Source organism: Drosophila sulfurigaster, chromosome 3 (assembly GCF_023558435.1).
Source record: "Drosophila sulfurigaster albostrigata strain 15112-1811.04 chromosome 3, ASM2355843v2, whole genome shotgun sequence".
NCBI classification, from domain to species: Eukaryota; Metazoa; Arthropoda; class Insecta; order Diptera; family Drosophilidae; genus Drosophila; species Drosophila sulfurigaster.
This window is the reverse complement of record NC_084883.1, coordinates 19,371,768-19,396,332: the sequence shown is the minus strand read 5'-3', so window position 1 is coordinate 19,396,332 and position 24,565 is coordinate 19,371,768. Positions and strand designations below refer to the sequence as shown.

Below are 24,565 nucleotides of genomic sequence, written 5' to 3'. Positions count from 1 at the left end.
AGTAGAAAAAACAACGCACACGTCACAAGGTATGCCGAAGGACGTCGCATGCGGAATGCGGCATGTGGCAGGGAAAATCATCACGAGCCGCAAGTTTGCGTGTCGCCAGCTGAAATGTCGTTTGCCGTTTGCTGAAACATTATTAAGCACCAAAGATTATGCAAAGAAAAACAAAGCAGGGGGAAAAAACCAATATGGCCGCTGCAGAAAGAAGCAGAAATGTTTTTTAGGGGCGAGTGGGGGGTGAAAGGAAAGCGTTTTGCGCGCTGCCTCATTATACGCTTGTGCAAACAACTTGAACAGTTTGTATAGCATCTTTTTAGGCGCATTTCAAGACCGGAAACGAGCTGCTCCAAAAAAGCATACGTGTGGCAGCTTCCCTTCCACGTTCCGCGTTCCCCGTTTGTTTTTATTGTGTTTTCTTTTGGGTGCATAAATTTGATTGCTGGAGACATTTTCAATTGACATTGAATTGATCGTCGACGCAAGGAATACACAAGTTAGAAAGGCTCGACTGCGATAAGCCAAAAAATGGTATAAATGTTATACTATATATACTATATATATATACTAACTAATATACCAAAATAATACTAGTAATTCTTGGTATGACGGTAAACTTTTACATTTAAGATGCTACCGAAAACGGTACTGTCATTAAAATATACTAAATTAATATACCGTAAACATATTAAAATATACCAAAAGTTTTATTGGCTTTCTATATACCTTTACATTTAAGATGCTACTGAAAACGGTGTTATCGTTAAGGTATACTAAATTAATATACTAAAACATACTAAAACTTCTATTTGGTATAATGAGTTATATTTAAGATGTTACTGAAAACGGTATTATACTTCAATTTTACAAGATGAAAATACCGAAAAAATACTCAATCATACCAAAAGTTATATTTGGTATAATGATATACTTGTACATTAAAGATATGCCATATATTGATTGTTATACAATATAAAATTGCATCTTCTTATGAGGTCGAAGATGCTTCCTTTAGCTTCAAACAAAGAAAGCTACAATACTCGTTATTTTTTTAACTGAAGAGTGTGTATAAAAAGCAAGTAAGTGCTAGCTCACCTCGGTTAACTAATCGCTTGCTTTTGCCCCCCTTTAAAGCTTCCCCCGCTGTGTGACAATTGTGGGCGTTTTTCGTCTAACACGTTTCCTGTACTCTGTACTTCTCCCACTTCCTTGACTAAGTGGCTGGCTGAGCGGATGTCCTGGGTATTATTATTTTTTTTTTATTAAAATAAAAACAATAACGACTGTCACGCATTCCCCCCTGAGATATACGTATACGTATTACGTATGCGTTGAGTTTTGCAGCCCTTTTGCCTTGCTTTCATCTTTATGTCACCGCATCGATTTTCTTTTTACTTCTTTCCACTGGTTGTGTTTTTTTCGTGGCTTTGGCTTCGCATCTTCATCAGACTGCCACTTAAGAGTTTGCTCCCCCGTCTTGTATCTTCTGTCTTCGGTTTATACCCTTGGCTAAAATTGTTTGTTTGGGGATTTGCATGTTTTTGCACACGCTTCGTTCTGCATACACTTCCTCCCCTCTTGCTCTCTGCACACGCTGCTGTCCAACCCCGCTATCTCTATTAGAAGTTAACGCATATTTATTGTCGGTTTTTGCACCTTGAGCCAGCGTTTTCATCTGTTTTCCACCTCCCCACCCCCCGATCTATGTTTGGCTTTTATGCTCCAATGGAAATGTTAATAAGCGTTTGTGTTTTGCTGTTTTTCTGTTTGGTTTGTCTTGTTTGTTTGTTGTTGTTGCCACCCCGCTGCAACAAAAGCCTTTAGCGCCTAAAATTAGACCTCGAGAAGAGCTCAGAGCTCGACAACTCAATCAGCTTGATTAACATTTTACTTTCGTTCTCGTTCTCAGTCACAGTCTGAGTCTGATTCTGGTTCTCGGTCTTGGTCTGAGTCTCAGCCACTTGCTTAGCATTAACTGCCGTCGACGTCTCAAGTGTTTGAAGATGGCAGCAGGCATTGGAGGGCGGAGGATGGAGGAACGAGGAACGAGGGTGGATGAATGGCGATGAAGTGGCTTTTTGGAGAGCGCTGAGCCTGATTTCACTTTGGCCACAATGGATTTATTGTTTGCATTCACAGCACACAGACAGACTTGTGCCGAGCTGTGTGCTAAAAGCCTCTCTACGACAGCCACCAGGAAGGAAGGACACGCTCCTCCTGATGGATAGGCAAAATGCCAGGCTAAGCAATTTCAAGTGCCATAGAACATAAACTTGATATAGCAACGACTGATCTCAGTTTTGTACCCATCATGACTCACAATCTATGCCAAGCGGGATGTAATTTGAAGCTCTTTAGCGTCTCTGGCAAGGTCAGGGATTTGTGATGAAACACTAAAAAGCGTAAACAAGTGCAAGGTCCAAAAACACAACTTGTGCTGAATGATGTCACCTCATTTCACACTTACCCAAAAACAAAATATAGTTGATCGCTGATTAATTAATCTTTGTCTTAAGTTCATCAAATTTGCACTTTTCGTTTGATGCATTAAATTGTGCACAAAGTTCAAATTATTTAAAAACTTTTTGATAGCAATTTTGGCAACTTTAATAAACATTATATTGGCGTAGAAGTTTCACTTCCAAATGCTGTACAAAAACTAAATTTTCAGTTCAGAAACTGTGAGTTATTAGCGATCTAAACACGATCCTGCTGTGCTTGCAATCCACAATTGTCAAGTGTGGAACACGAATGTGGAACTCAAGCTGTTCCCACAGCTGTTTTCTTTTGTGTTTTTTTATGATGCGACACAACATTAAAATATCAATTGCTGCGGCTCATTGAAAATTTTTAATGCGAATGGGGGGAAACAAAATCGATTTGGCCAAAACTTCACAAGCAATTTACTTAATATTGTAAATGCCTTTTGGCCATATTTAAATTTCATACCAGCGCGAGCAAGAAAAACAATTACAACAACAATCATAATAAACATACGGGGAAATTTTGCCGCTTTTACCGTTAAACCGAGGAGAACGAACCGAAAGAACCCAACCAAAAAACACAAAACACAAAAAAAAATACAAGCTCACGCTCCACACTTTGCCACCTTCCGCTCTGCCTCCCCCTTTAGCATTCCTTCCCCTCTCTTTCTGGCCTCTAACACAATTTCTCCCTGTTGGCTCCTTCACGTGCGCTGAAATTTTAAGTGAGTTTTTCTCCAAACTCGTCGACGACGTCGTCGCCGCCTTTTGGCTTTTAATGACGTCGACGACTGTGGGGCATTCTTATGCACACACACACACACACACACACTCATACGTTGGTTGTGCGTGAACATATTTATACAGAAATTTAAATTTTAAAATAACAACCTACGCTCTCTCTCTATCTCTGTCTCGCTCTGAAACTTCTTTTGCTTCATTGCCAGTTGCTTCATTACCTAAGCCTGCGGCTGAACCTGAACCTGGCCAAGCGAACAGGCGAACAGCGTCTGAGAGGGACGCGGGACTCAGGTGGCACATTCAAGAGAGATGCCGAGACGCCACCGAGGTGATGGTGGGTGGGGCATGTCTGGAATTGTGCTGCTTCTTCTTTTTGCTTCTTGCTGGTAGCAAAATGTCATTTTGTCACGAAGCGGACGCAACTTCATCATCGTCATGGCCCTGGCTCTCTGATCATTATGTTTATTAAATTGCCAAAACACACACATACATACTCTGCCACACACAAACACACACACACATACACAGAGTGACACACGACATTCATTCAGATTTTCATTTTCGTGCAAAACTTTTCGTTTTCTTTTCCTCTTTTTTTTTGTTTGCCACTTATTCTGGCTTCGAGGGAGAAAGTCACAGTCACATTTGACTCATCTCTCCTTCTGCATTTTCCTACAAAATGCCTTCAAAGCGCCTTTGTCGTGCTCTTTCTATCTCCGCTCTCTTTCGCTCTTTGTTTTGCATCAATTTGCATATTGTTGAAATACACACCCCAAAATGCAAGATACACAAACGTGCCTCAGGTGTTCAGAGAGAGAGAGCGGCCAAGAAGTCAGTTTGTCAAAACCCCAAATTGAGAATCCATCAATGGGAAATATTTGTGCCCCAACTAATTTCGAAATCCCTTTCGCAAGCTGTTCTATTTCACCTGTCAGACGATTGCTTCACTCTCCCTCCTCATAAATTTCAATAGTGAGAAAGAAAAAACAAATAAAAATACATATTTTTATTCGTTTTCTCGCATCATAAAATGAAAAGCCGCATATAGAATCGGGGTCTGAGTTGCCACGCATTGCGTCGGCATAATTTGCATGTGTCTCATATTTTTATAGCGTTGGCGCCCCCGACAACCCCAAAAAGATTGCCCCACATAACACCTCTCTTCATGGCGGCGGCGATGAAGACAAACGAAAAAGAGCAAATAAAATGTCAAGCAAAATTTGACAAAAAAAGAAAACATTCTTGCTCTGCTCTTGTCATTGCGGGTGTGAATACCCGGAAGCTAATGGAGGAAAGGGTATGATGAGTTGATGATAAGAAGCTGGTAGTTGTAAGATTATAAAAATATATAAAAGTCAGTAAAGTTTTTATAAGCAGAATATTGCTTTATGAGTATGTATTAATACAAAAACTTATTTAAAAAAAACTTGATAAAAATGTTTACTTTTTTTATTGGCAACAAGCGTAATTTTGAAGCTATAGTCTCGAGTAATAACAACTACAGTTTTAATGATTCCTGAACGGTTAAAAATTGTTGGACTTATATAAGAATTACTTTTGAATGGGGAAAAACGCCAACTTACTACGGATCATAATTGCTTTGGCTGACAATCTGGTATATTTTGTTCTTAATGGTATATTTTGAATGTAGTACCATATTAATATACCAAATACAGATTTCAATGTATAATTAGTATATCAATTTGGTTTATTTTGAGAACAATACATCACTGTTCTGAGTAGTTCATTCGAATGTCGCTTTTTTATGGTAATTGTTACTAATGTTTAAAGACACTATAAGCATGAAAATTTATAAAAAGTAATTTCATTTGCCGGGTATTTCGCTGTCGAGTTATCTTGTTATCCTATTTGTTGTCATCTCATTTCATTTGGTTGCTCATCTCTTTTTTTATTTTATTTATTTATGTACATATGTGGGCTCTGCTTTTGCACCCTGACATTGTTGTCTATGTTAATTTTTATTTATTTTATTTATGCAACGCCTTGTGCCTATATCTTTCTTTATATATGTATATGTTGTGTGTGTGTGTTTGTAAGATGGAATTTTCATAAATTTGTTGAGATTGTTGCGGCCTATGTTTGACAATGAAAATATTTGTTTATGGCTGGGCGTCGAGAAACAGTTGACGACTTTATCGAATGCACATCCTTATATGTATAGTTAGGCAGTTATCAACGCCGCCCCTTTTGGGGGGCATGGCAAATGTTTTGGTTGGCCGCATTTGCAGCCACAAAACTGAAACTGACCACAAATTTCAATTAGCATTAGATCAGCGCACGCGACTCTGTCAAATTTTTGGCATATTAATTGATGTGTCAATATTTGCATAAATCAATAAACAAACTGTGAGAGAGCAAGCGAGAGAGAGAGAGAGAGAGCGCACATCAATTATTCGCTTGCGTCCACAGAGCTGACCAGAAAGCGACTGTTGTCCGCTGACCACTGCAGACTTTTGCAACTATAGTTTCCCACTTCCCCCTCTCTCTCGTTCTCTCTGCTCTAACCAATTAACACTCACAGCAGCGAGCTGCCAGACGTTAATTATAGACTCCGCCACACAAGTAGAAACTTTTGAGATAGAGCAGGAGAGAGAGAGAGATACACAGAATGAATGTTGAGAGGGGAGGCGAGTTTCGTTTCATTTGTTCGCGTAAATTGTATAATTAAGTTGAAGTTGTTTAACAAATTTGTACAACAATAAATTTATTAGCATTGCACACTGTTAAAATTGCATGTCAAAGTTAATTGTTGACTTAGGTCAACGCCGCCACACTGAGGCCAATAAGTATGTGGCAGGTGGCAAACTGTCAACCATTGTCATGGCGTGGCCACGTGTCGCGTGGCAAAAGCGATTTTTCCACTTTTTTCGCCCCCATTTTTTTCCCCTTTTTTTTATTTTCGATTACTTGGTTTATTATTTATTTTCTAATGTACATCCTATAATTAGTAATGTTGTGAAAGCTAAATTGACAGCGTCATGTCAAAGCACGAGTTGAAGGACATGTGAAGCGGAAAACTCATAAAAAAAAAACAAGTATGAAAGCTACAGTCGAGAGTACTCGACTTTGAGATACCCGCTTCCCATTTTGAATAAAAATGGTGTGGTATTATTCTTAAATGTGCCAAATTAATATACCCCAAGGGTTGTTTTTGGTATATTGATATATAACTATAATAAAATTATATTAAATATGGGCAAGTAAACTGAAATGTACCAAAGACTATAATGTCATATACTACTACAATGAAAATATACCGACTGCACCATAGGTTTGTTTTGTTTTTATATAGTAATACATTCTAAATGTACCAAATACACAGAAATAAACTGAAATATGTCAAATCCCAAGTTTTTGGTGTATTTATATACCACCATATTCAAAATATACCGTATAGTACAAAATATACTAGATTGTCGGCCAAAGCAATTACAGAAGAATTTCTTAAATAACTTTTATCTAGCCGCTTCCAAATTTTCAGGAGTCATAAAAACTCTGTATAGAATATATATACTTCATAGAGTCGAAGATATCTCCTTCTGCAAAAAGTTATAATACCCTTCTACCCTATGGGTACTGGGTATAAAAACTTGTCGATACGCTTTCGAAAGAGCCTTGGAACGATCGCATTTAGGCGCAACTTGGTCATTGGCACGTGTCCTGCTCTCAAACTTGATGAAGGCACGTCGAGCAAATGTCGCAGGACTGCATCTGCTGCTGCTGCTGCTTCTGCTTCTGCTCCTCTTTTCGCCTTTTCACACGTAATAAACGAAGCCGTAAAGTGGCATCGTCGTCGCAGTGTAAAACTTGTGCTCACTTTTTTATGTCCGTCCGTGCGTCCACCTACGATTTGTCTTGGCTTCCTCTACACTACGCACGATTTGTAGTCGTTCGTGCTGCGCCAAAGTTTTCTTTTCGCCATGCCATGAAATATAAATAACATTTTCAAGCGTTGAAAAATTTATGAAATACACCACACCATCCACCTCACACTTCATTCCTCTTGGCTACACCTTGGCACCTATCAAGCGTCCGGCAATCTGGCTTTGGGGGCAATCTCACGTATCGATTTTCAACAACGGCAAAACTTAGCCAGAGCCTGAAAGACCGGAGCAGAAAGTTGGCCTCGTCTTCGTCTTCTACTCTATTCTTTCTTTCGCTTCGAGTCCTTTTGCACATTTTCACACTTTATTAAAGCGCCAAGCGGCAAAGTAAAAGTCGAAAGTTAGTTGTAGTTTATACAAAGTTCTTCTGCTTGGACAAATTTAAGGGCTTGCCTTATGAAAATGCATGACTATTGTATTGTGTATTTGATTGTGTCCTGTGTCCTACTCTTTGTCCTATTGTCCTTGGCCCATTAGGCAAATGCTGGCAGCACAGAACCGAATGGAACTCTTGTCATTTTCATAATGAAAACGAAGGCGTGTTTTCTATATTATTCTCCATTAGGCTTCGACTCGATTTGTTTTTGTTTACTCTCTTCACTGATTTATGTGCATCATTAAAAGTTTTTCATATCGTGATCAACTTTGCGCCCAAGGACGTTATACAAAAGTCTGTGTTGGGTTGACAGTTTTGCTTAAATTTTGCTCAACACAAATTCCAATTTCCATGCTCTCCACTCCCATCCCTCTTTTCACCCCCTCTCTTCGGAGTGAATCACATAACAAATGCAATTGTTTAGCTCGCTGCGTTTTTCTTCTTTTCCTTTTCCTACAGCTGCTTCTCGCTTTTATTTTTTAGTTTTTACTGTGCTTTTGCTGCCGCAAAATGAAATTGGGGAATTTACTTTAATTTGTTTTTCGTGCCGCCGCAGCAGAAAAACCCCCAAACCGCCCCTCAATCTCTTCACCCTTAACTGGGTTAGTCCCCAGCTGCTGCTGCTCGGGCATCCTCCTCCTTTGGATGCTCTACCTCAACCTATAACCAAGTGCTCGCTCGCTCTCTTCAACTTGCTTTTTAAAATCAATTTCGTCTACTTTTGTGGTGTACCCCCCTCTCCCATGCTGCCATCCCTCTTTTGTTTTGTAGTTTTGACCAAATTGAATTTGGCATACACACAGCTTTTACTCTCCCTTCTCCCTTTTTCCACTTACATAGCGTAGGGAGGTTGCTTCTAGGGGTTGAGTTCCTGCTTCCTCTTCATCTTCAATTGCAATTCGTGTTCTTTTTGTGCTTAACCACAAATTGTTGCATTGTTTGCTAGCCAAATGCAAAATTCTATTAACTTGCCTCACACACACACACACACTCACACACACTGCATCGTTAGCAACATTCTTCAAGCAGCAACTATCAGTTATTTTTGACTGGCCAACCTCGGCTTCAAGGTGTGAAAAATATGGCCAACTTGACATTACCTGCCACTGACTGTCGCTCCATCTGTCTGCACTCCTCTCTCCCCCTCTCTCCCACTCTCTCTGACTCGGTTTCTATCTGTGTGCCAGCCACGTTTGCCGGAAGTGGCGTCCGACTCTGTGTGTGTGTGTCTGTCTGTCTCCCAAGCCTCGTCCGGTGCGTGCTTTGTTAGCAAAAGCAACGCAGCAGCAACAACAACAAAAAAATTACTCTCCAGGCGCCAGTAGAAACTGCTACCTCCCACTCCCCTTCCCCTTCCCTACCTCGCTTATTGCGTGCTTTCTGCTCCTAGCTCAGCAGCAGCATCTTCTGGGTGCGTTGACTACACACGAGAGGTGTTTGGAATTTCATTAATATTTTATTACGTTTCGTTTTTTTTGTTGTTGTTGTGCTCTGTTTTGTTGAATTTATTAAAAGCGGCGACTGTTAGTATACTTTGCTTTTTGAATTCATTGCCGAGTCGAGCTCTCTAACCGTTGAAAAATGTCCATCAAGCAGATCAGAACTTTTTTTTTGCCCTGTCAGAATCTTCATCCCATTCGCCCTCCTAATGAAGTCTTTGTGCCATTAACCATACATATGGCATATATATAGAGTATATAAACAAGTTCCGAGTGGCGTTCACGTTCATGTCAATGCCAAGGATCCATTGTGGATGCCAAACAAAACATGATTGAACATGATTACTGTCAAGCAGCAAAAATAACTGACAGCAAAATGTCAGTCTCTAGTCCGGTCCAGTTCTCTATTTGCTTCTCTCTGCTCAGTTATTATATTTCTACTTAATGATGCCCGAAAAAAAAGAAATCGAAATGAAATGAAAACAATCAAATGACAACTGTCAGCACACAATTTTCTATTTTTTCTATTTTCTCTCTCTATTTTAGTTTTTCTATTTTTTTCCAAGCCAAACTTTTGCTGTGACCGTATTGTACACAATTTTCAAGTGAAAATAGTTTCTAAAGTAATCAAAAAAAAAAAAGCAGAAAAATATTGAAGCAGCTTGGGGAATTGGTGGTCGAATTGACGGAGCAAGAGTTTAAGTAAATTATTTTTTCTGCGAGTAACCTCGAAGTTTTATTCTCTTACTCGTATTATGGAGCAAGAAACTTTTTCCGAGGCGTCGAACACTTGAAATGTTCATTGTTATTGTTGCCCGTTACCTGTAAAGTTGTTCTCGGCATTGTGTCCGTGTGTGTGTGTGTGTGTGTGTGTGCTTGAGAGAGTCAGCACACAATCCAAGCCGACAACGTGGCGTATGCGTAATTTGTGAGGCAGCACATCAAATAAATTGCAGTGCAATAAAGCACAACAGAAAGATAGCACAAAAAAAAAATAAGGAAGAAAAGAAACGCAAGAGAATGGATGAAAAGGACTTGGCATAATGCCACACACACTCACACACACCCTCACACACTTACACACACACATTTTGCTAGGTAGAAGAGCAGCAATAAGTGCAAACATTTCACTTTCCAGTTGGGCTTTTTCTTCATTCTTTCGGCTCGTTGAAGGCTGACACAATTAAAGCGAGCACTCAGTGCTATATGCATTGTGTGGGCGTGGCACACGTACGTGCGAGTGTGTGTGTCAGAGAGACTTTTACTTTCCCTTTCTTTTCAGTCTTTCTCTCTTGGGGCACTCAACTAGCATAATTCTCACACTTTCGCAATTACAACACAGCAAAAAAAAATGGTAAGAAAGAACTCACCATCGATGTTAAAATAAAGCACAAAGTCTCAAGTGAAGTCAAGTCAACATTTACATACCTGCAAAGAGCCAAAAAGCATACAGAAAGTGATTAAAAAACATGGATCAAGCACAGACCAAGTAAAAAAAAAAATGCTAAGAGCTACTTCAAAGTGCTTAAAAATAAGCTGGGAGGAAAAAAGCAAAAAAAAAAAAAACGAAGGAAAGCGAAACGTGAAAAAAAAAGGAAAGCAAATCACAAACAAATTGCCCAAATGTCCAGTCTACTGGATACTGGGAGCTGGGCTCAAGAAATTAAATTCCAGCGCTCAACATCATTTCCACGAAATTAAAAAATTTACGCGCAGACAATTAATCATTTGGGGAGGGCGAGCGCGCATTCAAGGGGAAATCTACACCGATGAGCAGAACAAATGAGCAAAGCTAAGAGAATGAGAGCGAGCGAGAGCGAGGATGAGAGCGAAAGAAATTCCTAGGAAAATGCACAAGATTTTCTTGTATTTTCTTTCTTGAAGCGCAAACAAGAGCAGCATCAAATGCGGCACGTAGCAAACGCTAATCAAATAAAAACATTAGGTAACATTTACACTTGCAGAGAGAGAGAGAGAGAGAGAGAGAGGGAGAGACTATGTGTGAAAGAGAGAGAAGAGAGAAAAACCGGTGTGGCTCAATTTGAGACCTGTTTTCTACATCGTTGTATTTTTTTTGTTTGTTGAGGCACTATTATTATTTTACGACTCTCGAACGTTTTTGCTCCCGCATTTTTCAGCCGGACGCAGGACACTAACGGCCTTTCATTAGGCACAGCGAAACACAGCGTCGAGGGTGGGCAACGTTATACGATATGCATAAAATGCGAGACCAGACGAAAACGAAAAACGAAAAGCGAGAAAAAAAGGACGAAGCGTCGTCTCAATCTTTCTTTCTTTGGCTGTAACCTGATGCGTTGTCCTGCGTCGTCGTCGTCCATTGTAAGTTGATATGCTGAAAATGTGCTAAAAATGTGGTGTGCGTATCTATAAGATACTTTTGCTGTTGCATATAAAAATTGTCGCCTGTCATAATGCGTAACTATCGTAAAAGTTCCATTAGCGCGCTCGCACTTTGTGCATAAAAGAGATACACATGTATCTTTAAGATACGCACAACGATTCGGTAATCACTGTGAGAGCAATAGCTATTAGATAGAATAGCCATAACAATGTCTGTTGTCTGTAGTCTGTTGTCTGTTGTCTGTACTCCATTGCAATCCGCTCTTAGTCTTATCACTTGATCACTTCCTTTTGCGTACTTTCAGCTGCCTCTCTCGCTCTCAAGTGCCCATTCTCAAGGCAGTTTTTCTTTCCCCTATTGTTTTTCGCATGTATCTCTCAGCATGAAAACTACTCTGCAAGTGTCGTCGGCCATAAAAGAGGCAATACAACTAGCTGAAAATACACACACATACACACACATATCCTGCGAGTCGCATTCTCATATTTGATGTTTGTCTGTCCTCCTCTTCCCTCTCTCTCTCTGTCTCTATCTATGCAGTACAGCTGCGACAATGTTTCCACTAGACGAACACAGTTTTTAATGTTAGAGCGCTACAAACAAGGCAACAACATTTTCCATTTTCCTGCCTCTTCTCTGCTGCTGCTTCTTCTTCGTTGTTGTGTGCGCCTATTTCGCTGCCTATTTGTTTTGGTCTCAAATGTATCTTAAATTTTATTTTATTGTTTTGCTTCGTCGTCGTCTCATCTCCTTCGTGTTTTCGCTGGCTTTGTCTGTCTCGCATCTTTTCTCTGCGTTTTCTCATAAAAATGAAAATGATTTTCACTGATTTCTTGTGCGTCTCCCTCTCTCAGTCTCTCTCTCGCTGTCGTTCTCTCTCATTCTCTTGGAGTTGTCAACGTGACTGCGTTTGGATTTCCTTTCTGATAAGCCCATGGAATGTTGTTTGTTGTCGTCATATCGTATCGTTGTTGTTGTTGCTATTCTGTTTTTGCTATTTTTATCGCCTCAGCTCTAATGATGAAATGTCCAGACACAGTTGGTCCTGCGTTTATCCTGTGCGCCAACATTTTATTAGTGACCGCATTTTGTTTGCCTTTTTAGTGGACCAACAGCTGTCATCTGTCCGTCCGTCCCTCTCTCTCTCTCTCTCTCTCTTCTCTTCTCTTATCTGTTGCCTAATTTGGTTCTCTAAGCCGCTTTAAGGTGCCCAGATTTCGGCGCATTAAAAGTGTTTTTCCTTCTCCTTTACTGTTTTTATTATTTACTTGGGTTTATTACAGCGCCGGCTGGCCACAGCTCATACTATATATATATACAAATATACTATATGCGTTATATCGGTCAAAAGTTTGTGCTCGCTGTGTGTCATTGAGCGCTTCCGTTGCCAGTGCTGATAAATGAAATCTTTACTGAAGCATGCCCCATTCAATGTGGCATACATTGCGTATTTAAGGCGAGCTCTCTTTCTCTCTCTGATATTTTATTAGCGATAAATGTTGGGCGTGGCTAAGACGCTTTTTTCTAGTTTCAGATATCAATCGATGCAGCAAAGACCCCACCGCAAGATCGTCACAAGTTGCAGTTGAATGAATGAATGAACGAATTCAGCATAAATGCCATAAAGAAGTCAGCACTGAAATCTGTCATTACATTTAGTTTTTACAACTTCTGGAAAATCCCGCACTCCTTTTTGTTTTATAGCCTGTCTAGCAGCATTTACCAACTTCAGTTATAGTTTGAAGCTGTAGTTGGAGTCTGAGTTGAAGTTGGAGTCTGAGTCGCATAATGCAATTAAAATGAGAAATGCTGAGCGCTCGTAAAAAGCCAAGAAGAAGAAAATAACTCAGCTGCGGCAAGCAAACAGCATTGAAACAAATTTGCATTCAGTTGTGAAACATTCTATAAAAAATAATAAATTTAATGTTCGACAATAAAAAAGGCAACAACGCATTCGCATATTTTTTTATGAGTTTTGCGTGCCAGCTCCTTGAGGATTGAGAATTGTTTTTTGTTTCTTTCTTTTTGGAGGGGGTATTCATGAGGGGGGCGGCAACTAAGCAATTGTTGCCTGCAATTACTGTAAACAATCATCAGTCAGGCATTCATCCACTCAATCCCCGAGCCAGACAATGTGTGTGCAAGTCATAAAAATACTCTTACTTTGTCCACACAGCTTGTGTGCTGACTAATCTGAAGATTGTGCCAAGCAGAAGCTGTCACAACTTGTTTCTCGCCCTCTCTATATCAGCATAGCTTAAATTTTAGGCATAACCACATCCGTTTCTCGTTGCTCTGATATCAAATGAAGCGAACACAGAATGTTGTCCCAAGGTGGCAGCGGCAATTCAATTTTCTATTCCAAAAAAAAATAGAAACAAGAAAGCTACAATCGAGTGTGCTAGGCTGCGAGATACCCGCCACATATTTTTCATACAAGCAAAGCATTTCGGTAGGATTCCTAAAATATACCGAATTAATATACCATAAAACTTAAATATACCGAATATGTTTTGTATATTCTCAGTGTAAATAAAACAGAGTGGTATTAATATTTTAATATATTAAATAATATACCACAAAAATACTGAAATATACCGAAATATATACTTTATGGTGTCGAAATGTCTTCAACTACATGCACAAAGTTATACTTTCCTTCTACCCTATGGTTAGCGGGTAAAAATACTAAAATATACCGAAATGCATATTTATCATATTCTGAATGTAAGCAAGAAAGTGGTATACTATCATTTTAATATTCCAAATTAGTATATCAAATATACTAAAATATACCAAAATGTATATGTGGTATATTGCTTCCTTCTACCCTATGGTTAGCGGGTAAAAATACTTAAATATACCGAAATATATATATATTTATCATATTATGAATATAAGCAAGAAAGTGAATAGAAAATATACTAAGATATACCAAAATGTTTATGTGGTATATTGATATACCAAGTACGGTCTGAGATACTTCGTTATGTGTAATACAAAGATGCACAAAGTTCTAATACTCTTCTACCCTACGAGTATCGGGTATAAAAATACTGATATATACCAGAATGCATATTTGTTATATTCTGCATAAACGCAATAAAGAGTTTACTATTATTTAAATATACCAAATTGATATACCATAACTATAGAAATATACCGAAGTGTATCTTTAGTATATTAAATAAACCAAGTGCGGTTTGAGATACTCTTCCACCATACAAATATCGGGTATAAAAATAGCAGTCACTAAGTCAGCATTAATTTCGAACCCAGAGAATTTCTTTCTTCTTATTTTTTTGAACTAATAAAATTAGAGGCTGTGCTCGAGAGCTAAGCGGCTTTTGCCCCGATAACCAAAAATCAAATTATAATACAAACGAGCATCCTTTTTTTTTTTTTGTTGGTCGCTCGGTCGTTCTCTACCTCTTCAATGAGGCGTAGCGCACAAAACGAATCGGCTACAAAAGAATTGTGCTGGGCTAATCCCAAATGACAAAGCGACCCATCAGCTGGCAACTGCAACAATAAACGGAGACTTCTTCGAGTGCAGAGCACGTCGCAAACACCTTCGAGCTGCAGCAGGTCGCAAACAGGTCAGTTTCCAGTTCGAGTTCCAGCTCGAGTTCGAGTTCGAGTTCAACGCGCTTCAGGTCAGGTTTATTTTCTAACAAATTTTCGGCGCTAATTTATCGCTCTATGCTCCCTCCTCGGTCCCTCTTCTTTCCCTCGACTCTCTCTCTATCTCGTCTCCTCTATAGAGTGCTGCTCATTTGCGGTTGGACTGCGCATCATTATCGCAGGACTCTTGTAACCCAAACGCGCCCGTGTGTCAGGTTGAGTGTGTGGGCTTAAGGGGCTTTTGTCTGCCTCTCGGTGTCCTGTGTGTGTGTTGCAAAAAAAAGGAAATAAAAAGAAAAAAGGACCTCATGCTGTTTACGTGTAATTTTCCCAGCATTCCTCGCAATCCCTTTGTGTGTGCGTGTGTGTGTGTGTGTGTGCTGCTGACATTTCGAATATCCTTTCTATGGCGCTGTCAATTTTTTGCTTTTACCTTTTTTTTTGGTTGTTGTTGGTGCTCAACTCCTTTTTGGCCTGCTACAAATCGCTTTGATTTACATAATGCTGCGCACAATTTCGACGCATAGTTTTGCATATTTCTTGTTGTTGTTTGCATATTTTTTGACAGCTGTCAGGAAGTAATAAGTTGGAATTTCACTCGACGGCGCCTAGTCAGAGAGCTGCTGTCATTGACAGTTTCCGCAGCTCTCGACGACGACGACAAAAAAACGAAAAGAAGGAAAATCCAACATCCACACAAATAATAAAAAAAAAGATGCGAAAATCGCTGCAGACATTTTACAAATGTTGCTGCCATTGATTGCCCGCCTCCAAAATGCTGTGGGGGAGGCAGAGTGGAGGAGGAGTTATGAATGTAAAACTGACAATTGTTAAATATTTTACTGCCCCCCTATAACAAGTTCTAATATGACAGCTGCGCTTATGGGCGTCATTAAAGGTCTCTCTTCTAGCGCCAGTGAAGTTGATTCTAAGGATTAGTCGCTGAGCAGCTTAGCGGCAAGTGAGGATTAGGTCCTCAGGCATCATCAGCAGCAACAGCAACGAGAGGAAGCGGAGGCGGAGGAGGAGTGGGAGGAGTAAGCTGCTTTTGACCAGTGAGATCACTTGGAAGAGTCGATAAGCAGGTTTGTAATACGATTGTGGCAGTGAAATAATTGTTATGCTTATGACATAGATTGCGAGTGCAATCTACCAGATACATGCTGTTGAATTATGTAGATACAATTGTAATTTATATTGCATAATTTATACCGCAATAATGTATTATTGCTTGCTGTGCATATTGTCTTTATTCAATATTAAATAATGTTGTTTTCAAATGAGTTTTAAATAAATTGTGACAAAAATGATATTAACAAGTAAGAAAGCGATGGTTGAGTGTGATTGACTGGAAGATACCCGGTATCCATTTTGAATTAGTGCAGTATTCATTTTAAAATATACCAAATAAATAGACCACAAAAATACTGAATATATACCAAATACTATATTTGTTTCATAGTACTACATTTGGTATATATGTATTATATTATACCAATTTATTATACCACAAAAATACTGAAAATTTACCAAATATTTACCATAGTACTACATTTGGTATATAATATATATGTATGTATTTTATTATACCAAATTTAGTATTTTTAGAATTGTTGTGGTATATTAATTTGGTATGCTAAAAATTATGAATTTGGTATATTATAGTACTACATACCAAAGATAGCATTCAGTATGTTTTCATATTTTTACGGTATATTACAAAATAAACCATAAGATTAAAAAAAATATACCACATAAATATACTTTATGTGTTTGAAGATGCATTATTCTGCCTATTACATAAATTTACTTGAGGCAGAAAGTTATAATACCCTTTTAACCCATGATACAGGGTATAAAAATGTACAAAAAGACATTGATTGACTACTTTGTGTATATTAAATTGTATTCATATTAAACAGCTCCCAATGTATATAAAATATTATTGGTAATCAAGTCTTTATCGGCAGCCATAACACTACATCAAGCTCAAAATTATTGAAATTATTGAAACATGCAATTCAAGTAGAAGGTGAAGCGACGTAAGACGAAGCAGAGCCACTAAACAAATCGAATTGAATCGCATTTGAGATCGAAAAGCAGAAAAACAACCGCACCCGCCAACAATAATTACCACACCAATCTAAACATCAAAACACAAAATTGTGCTGTGTTTATAGGAATCAAGAAAAATTGGGAGTAACAACTAGCAGATACTCTGTAAAATCAGCATAAGTTTATGAAATTTAAGTTGTTAAATTTAATTCAATTTAAATCACTTTAAACAGCTCTGTGAATGCAAAAGAAGTTAAACTTTTTCCTACTTTTTATTTAATAAGTTTTATTGACATTTACTAAATTTATTTATACTTGTAATTTAAGTTAAATTCAATTTATATTATTATAAGTTTAACAGCATTCTGCCTGTCAAATGTTTCTAAAAAACTATTTCTGGAAGACGCTCACCAAGCGTTAAACGCATAAAAATCGAATGAAAAGCCGAAAATAGAATTCGATTTTGCAAAGTATGAAAAATAAACAACGCAAGCTGAGTGTGGCCAAGTGGCTGCTCAGGAGTTGCTACCACATGCGGCAACAACAACTACAAGATGTGGCATGTGGTGGGAGCGGCCTCATTAGCTGCCACGGATGAGGGGAATGGGGGGAAGGGGATAGCCATAAAGCAATCAGGCGCGGTATAAACAAATAATATTTTTGCGCGCTGCTGGAAAAATCAGTGTGTGAGAAAAATTCAACACACAAATACACAACAGAAATCTATATAAAAGCGATTAACAATTTCGATTCGAGGTTGAAACGACCTTGTTGGCTTTCAGTTTCCAAATATCTTGCGTGCGGTTTCCTCTCTTATTTTTTTTTGCCGCTTTCTGATTGACATTGGGGGCCATCTGGCCAAAAGCAGCCAAAAAAAAAAAGTGGCCAAGTTAATTTCGCTAATTGGAGCTTCGCTAAACACAAGAAAAAAAAACAACGCAAGTGATGCAAATCAGAAGCCATAAATAAAAAATACACCCGAAAAATTTCTAATAAGTATGAATATTGCTATTTTTCTCATTTCTGTTGCTGTTTCTGTTTCGGTTTCTTCCCCATCATTTTTGTTGTTGTTTTGCAAAATTTTCACACATCAACAGCTGCCAGCTAGCAGAGAGAATTTTCCTCATTTTCCATTCTCAGCGGATTTTTATGCCAAACATAAAAATGTTCAAGCGAAAGAAGCCAAAAGAAGGCGCAAAATTTTCGCTCCGAATTTTTATGACAAGCCGCGCGACGCGACGCGAGGAGACAGCCAACAAAAAGTGGCAAGCTAAGAGGGGAGAAGTGGAGAAGTGGGAGGGAGGGGGAAGTTTTGTAGGGACAACTGTGTGTGTTGCCTTTTGCCAGCTGCCCACTGAAGTGGTGCAAAATTTACGAGCCGCGCCCCCTCAGCTCAACTCCCCCTCGAACCCGTCAATTCCCTGAATCCAAGCAGAGAGTTCAAACCCCCTGCGCCCATTTTATTGAATTTTATTTCTTTCGCCAAAAGTGAAGTGCCGAAAGTCGTCATTGTTGTTGTTGTTGTTGTTGTTGTAGCAGTAGCTGTTTTGTAATTTATTGTTTGCAGTTACGAAATTTATTTCTGTGTTTTTGTTGTAAATTTACAATTTGGTTTTGCGGGCTTTTCCACTCAGCTTTTTTTCTCTTTTTTCTTTTGGGGGAGAAGCAGGTATTTCGACTTTTATATGTGAATGCAGAATAGAAAGCTTTTCTCCTTCTTCTTCATCATCTTCTTCTTCTTGGCTGTTTCTCTCCATTCATTCATTCTTTTCGTTTTTCGTTAGAGGCTTCAATTGTACAGCAATTGTTTTTATAACACCAACAAAACACGAGCGGAAGGAGGAGAAGGAAATGCCAGAGAAAAAGTTATGTAAATGCCAAACACACAAACACACACAAACACACACATAGATTCATGTATGTATGTAATTGTGTGGCCAAAAGTTCGAATGCCAGAAGTCGGAAATAATAAAATTGAAGCGAATACGAATACGAGAAAGAGAAAGAGATGCGTAGCAAGTAAGTTGTACTACGGATGATTCTCTTCTCTTTCGGGGACATTCGCTTATTGTAGAATGTTTGGCAACATGGTAAAAGGATTTGGTGAGCTGAGTTTCGGTTTAGGTAGAGTTTTGCTAGAGATGCTAGACGGGATTTATGTGACAGGCGGCGGCTTAAATTTAATTTGCCGCAGCGACAAACTGAGGAAAAAACGCAATGAAAAGTGGAAGAGACAGAGAGTCAGAGAGAAAGAGAGGGAAATAGGGATAACTACTTTGAAATGCAGGCAGCAAGCAAACAAACCCAAAGGACAACGCACAAAGAACATGAGACTGAGACGACAACTCTCTCCCTCTCTCTCACACACACACACTTACTGGCAATTGTAACCAAACTCCACTCGAAACTCGGCTCGAGAGTTTTTCGAGGTTTTTTTTTGCGAGGTTTTCCTCTTGTTTGAGAGCAGCGATGAAGAAGAAGAAGCAGAAGAGTATCTGCCACCGCAGCCGCAGGCATCGCATTCGGAATTCTTTAATATGCGACTGTGAGATTGAAGGAGAAAAGGGATAGGGCACAGAAAAGGGGGGAGAGAAGAGAAAAGAGAACCCGTTGGGCAGTCTCATAATTCGCAGGCTCTATTTCTATTGTTGCCGCAGACGCTTTTATATTTTATTAATAAGACAAATAATGAAAAACCCGCTCGCTCACCCGGAAAAATCATGTTGGAAAAGCCAGCCAGCAAGCAAGCAAGCGACCAAAGTCAGAAAGCATTGTGCGACCAAACCCAATCCCAATCCCAATTCCAAACTCAATCTCAATGTCATTCTACCCGTCGAATTTCAATTGTCGACTGTTGAATTCACTTTCCCGACCTCGCTTCAACGTGGCTTTTCCTTAATTTGTTTAATTTATGCAAAATGTTTGCAGCTCTCGCTCTCTCTCTCTCTCTCTCTGGGCGATAAGCGCCGCTAATTTGTTCAAAGTTGTCGCAAGTTTTTTTCACGGAACACAGCGTGTTCTATGTTCTGGTCGCTTTATGAAAATGTTGATGAAAATGAGTTGCGGAATTTTCATTTGCCAGCTCAGTGGCTCGCTCTTGCTCTCTGTCTCTCTCTCTCTCTCTGCGAAAAGTTTCCTCTTTCGAAACAACGTAGAAAATGTATGCATAGTGCTTAAGTGGGCTTAAAGCATACAGCTGATAGCCGATAGCTTAGCAGCTATTATTATTGAATTTTCCTCGCAATGAGATGCTAAAACATGCGGTTTACGCACTTATTAATTATTCACTGAACAGTCGCATTTATTCGGAATACCTCAAATTATTCTATCCGTGAAACAAACAAATATCTACTATACAGCTTCTATTTATGCACTTTTTGCAGTTCACTGCACAGTTTAATGCTTAAACAATCTTGTGTTAAATTTAAATTTCGTCGTTAAAAATATTTTAATCCTCCTAAGACATTTTTTCTTTTAAAAAATGCTTTAAGAGATTATTAAATTTCGTTTGACTTTTCTTTTGAATGTATATTGCCATCATTTCTAACTCGTTAAAAATTCTTTCAAATTATTTACTAAACAATTTGAATTGTTTATCATTCACTTTTCATTATAACTCAATTGATCAATTACATTATTGCCTTCTCTTTCCACTTATTTCACTTTGACTTTTCTATTAAACAACACACTCATAATAATTTCCTAAGTCTTCACTTAAATTGAATTGAAAGTCACTTTCGTTGAAATAAAACGCAATGAATTAGAATATGTTAAATTACAGTCAATTTAAAGCTTTTAGTGCTTTCAATATTCACAATTTGTTTACTTTTCCAAATGGAAAATGCAGTAAAGCTAAAAGAAAATCCACATTGTACTTATGAAATTAGCTACATATTCTTTAGAAGAACCGAAGAACCGGTTTAATCCGCTTTAGAAATGCACTTTTAACTCAGTAAAGCATCACAAAGTTTATGTCTTCGTTATGCTTAAATCGATATTATATATTTTTTTCTTTTTTACCTGCTATTATTATTATGCATTCACATTTACATTTTCTTCGTACATTTTTCATAACAAACAGCTCAAACATAGTACATGAGAATATAAGAAATATATTCCAAATATGAAATGTTTTTAACAATTTGACATTATTATTGAAATTATTGAACTTCACTTTTCTTAAAAGTTTCACAAGCAAGAAAAACAAAAAAACAACATTTCCATAACAATAATAATAATAGATTACAAAGTATTTTCCCTATGCAATAATTTCATAATAATATCTTCCATGTAAAGATATGCATATAACATAGTTATTGACCCCATTTATTTTAATTTTTATTTTATTCAAATTTAAATGAACTTATTTTTCCATGTCAATAAAACAAAGCTTTAACTTTTCAATTACAATAAAATATAATAATAAGATACCACAGTGTATTCATTATTATTATTATTACCCTTTCCTAATAGGTTCTGCAGGTCTCTTTAAGTTTACAGTGATGATAAAATACATTGGTTTTTTTTTCAATAACTTTTTAGAGGAACCTAAAACATATATTTTAAAGTTTTATTTTTATTTTCCAACCGTTGCTTTCTAACTTTTAACAATAAGAGCAGAATTGCTTCAGTGATTTTCCCATTCTGCGCTTCCTTTGACTCAACACCAAAGTAATCATGTTGAAACATGTCAGCATTTTACACAAATCGATGGCAACACTGTTTCGCTTTGCTTCACAAGTTCACAATTCACAACTTCACAACTCCAAGTGGGAAAGGAAACTCACCTTGTCTGCCGTGTGTGCGTTGCGCCGTCAAGTTGGCTGCTGTGTTATCCGGTGGACGATGCGGCAAATGCTGATACTCGTAATCGTAGTGTGACGACGACTGTTGAGCAGCCGCAGCAGCGGCTGCAGCTGCGGCGGCGACTTGCAAATTCTGTTGGTTTTGATGCTGCAGCGTTTGGCTGTGTGATCCTCCTCCGCCGTTGCCGCCTCCGCCGCTTGTCGCCAGGTGGCGTCCTGTCATGGGCAGTGTGCCGGGGCAGGGTGAGTGCGGGAGGGGGCCGCCGCCAGTGTCGCGGCAATCGAGCGTCGACTCATACTCATAGGGATTCATTGTGGTCGACTCCAATGGACATTCGTCGTCGTCGGTGTCGGTGCCACCGTCGTAGAGATTGTCCGTGTGACGGTATGCGTGATGTTGATTCTGCTTTGAGAACTTAATTTTGGCGGCTTTTTGTTGTGGGGCCCAGAAAGCCGACACTCCACACGGACAGAGAGAGAGAGATAGATAGATAGATAGAAGGATAGATGGTAGATGAGAAGCGAAGAGAAGAGAAGTTTGTTTTCTTTTTTTTCGTGTTAGTGAGAAGAAATCAACTCAACTCACTCCTCCAAGGAGCTCTTGTTGTTGCTCTTTCGATTGTTGTTGTTCAGCACTTCACTTTTATTTTTATTCTTGATTTACAACATTATATTCCACATTCAATTGCGACTGTGATTGCGATTTTTATTTGTATTTTGTGCACATCTCCTTTTTTTCTGATTTTGTCTTTTTCACTTTGGGCACTTTTCTTTTATTATTTTCTTTTTGGTTGCCTGCTTCCTTCTTATTTTATGCGGCCAATAAAATACATGAAGTATGATGCGAGGGGATCAGGGACAACGATTTCACAATATTTGTAAAATTGATTTTGGTTTTGCAAATTTTTGTGTGGCCAATTTCTTGTTGCACGAAACACACACAAATTGAATTGAATTGAAACAAAAACACACGCGAATCAAAATGCGAAGCGAGGACACGCAAAAACGGCGATTGAAGTATGAAGACGATGTATGAGCACGGACAAGAAGTCAGGACAAGAGACAGCGACTAAAACACGTACACACACAAATACAGGTGCGAGACAAGCGGTAAATTTTGTGTAATTTGCTTCAACTTCAACTTGAACTGAACGTCGACTTCGAGTTCGACTTCGACGGTCGTTTGTTGTTTGTTTGCGCGACGGCCGCGTGACGTGCGGGTCGGCTCAAATGCGAAGTGAATTCAGCGAGCGACGATTTCAAACTAACTTTGCTCCGAGCTAAATTTTTCTGTATGCACGCAGAGCAGCTAGAGCGAGAGAGCACAAACGAGAGCGCGAGCCTTCGTTCAGTTTCGCTGCCGACTGGCTGCTGAGAGAGCGTATCGTTGAGAGAGCACGAGCAGAGCGCAAGTGTCGTGGGAGGGCCTCAGATGCTGCGTGCATTGTTGTTGTTCTACTGGTTTGACGAGTCGATTGGCGCTGAGCATGTCTTTGCGCATGACGTCGCTGCCGACGCCGACCAACGCTGGCAGTGCTGTCGCCGACAACACCACCATTCCTGTGCAGAGAGAGAGCCATTGCTAAAGAGCGAGGAGTGTGTGTGCTTAACGAAACTCTGCCGAAGCAGTTTTGAAGGTTAAAAAGTGCGTTCTCAAAGTTTGTTGCCAAATTCATGCAGCCAGCAAGCAGCGTAGCGCAGGGGAAATGTTTCCCAGAAGGAGTAAAAGTTGTAGTACAAGTATGCGGGTGGGGGTTGACCATTGCTATTGTTGCTTCGGCTGCTGCTGATGCGTTTGCAGCCGTATTACGCGCAGCAGTTTCGTTCAATTTTATCTGCTTATCTGCTGCTAATGCTGCGACTGTTAATCTTAACTGTTAACAGTGCTGTAATAACAGAGCGGGCGTCGCAACGCCTGCAGTCATTTACATTGACACTGTTAACTTGCCATAATGTTAGACAACATAATTGCCTGCTGTTAATGATGATGAAATAAAAACTGGGAGGCAACAGAGAATTTTCAAATGGTTTTTGCTAGTTTTTTTTATGAAATCGGTAAAAGTAATAAAAAGGAATTCATTATAAGTTGTGAATAATTTTCAACAGCCAACAACAACAAGGACAAGCATCTCTGAATTAGAAATGAAATTAGTTTTCGCACTTTGCAATGAATGCAAATTTCATTACTTAATTACAGTTTGGAGAGCAGCATTCACCTTTTTTTTTGGGGGGTGGGGGCTGAAAACAAAGCAAATCTCGGACAAAAAACAGCTTGAACCCAAAAAACGGAATTAGAAACAAAAAATTCTTCAACTTCATTAACGTTGCAGTAAAGTTTTCGATTCTGGACACAATGCAGCGAGTGGAACAACCGAAAAACTTTGCTTAGCGCCCAAAAAATTGGGGGCGCGAGAGGCGAGGGGGTGAAAAGTTTAAAGTGCTGACAGTGAGGTTGTCATTTAGCGCCACAGCAACAACAACAACAGCAACAACAGTAATATACAGTATATGTATGAATGTAGGCAACCCTGGCGCACAGTGTGTCCAAAACTCTGGGCTAACGAAGCAAACAGACAATGGACAGGCCAGCAAAAAGAAGAAAGAAGCAGAAAATTGCGTTATAAGCAAAGTAAAGGACATTTCGCTAATGGCTTAACTTTTGAGCAGGTTACCGTTAGCATAGCTCAGAAGGGAGTGGGCGGAGGGGAAGGGAAGCGGGGGAGGGACAATCCACATCCGTATCCACAAGCTCGTGTAGCGGAAGTTGTTGCT

The 24,565-nt window shown here is 39.1% G+C and overlaps 1 protein-coding gene and 1 long non-coding RNA gene across 7 annotated transcripts in view; one reads left to right on the top strand and one right to left on the bottom strand.

Moving 5' to 3' along the window:
* The window catches only part of LOC133845276 (teneurin-m), a 149,392-nt gene extending 126,328 nt beyond the window's left edge, over nucleotides 1–23,064 (bottom strand). For 2 of the 5 annotated variants that reach the window (XM_062279684.1, XM_062279685.1), the window contains exon 1: nucleotides 21,776–23,064. In XM_062279684.1, coding sequence (XP_062135668.1) covers nucleotides 21,776–22,106 — 331 coding nt within the window. In that variant the 5' untranslated portion in view covers nucleotides 22,107–23,064. The remainder of the gene's footprint in view (nucleotides 1–21,775) is intronic. The other 3 variants (XM_062279687.1, XM_062279688.1, XM_062279686.1) reach the window with 2 other exon arrangements.
* LOC133843961 (uncharacterized) lies at nucleotides 9,460–13,307 on the top strand. Of its 2 annotated transcripts, none has more exons than XR_009894556.1 (3): nucleotides 9,460–9,649; nucleotides 10,230–10,892; nucleotides 12,838–13,307. It is a non-coding gene; the product is annotated as an uncharacterized LOC133843961 (long non-coding RNA). The 2 variants fall into 2 exon arrangements; XR_009894555.1 differs by having other exon boundaries at nucleotides 9,460–10,177.
* Nucleotides 23,065–24,565: the final 1,501 nt, after the last annotated feature.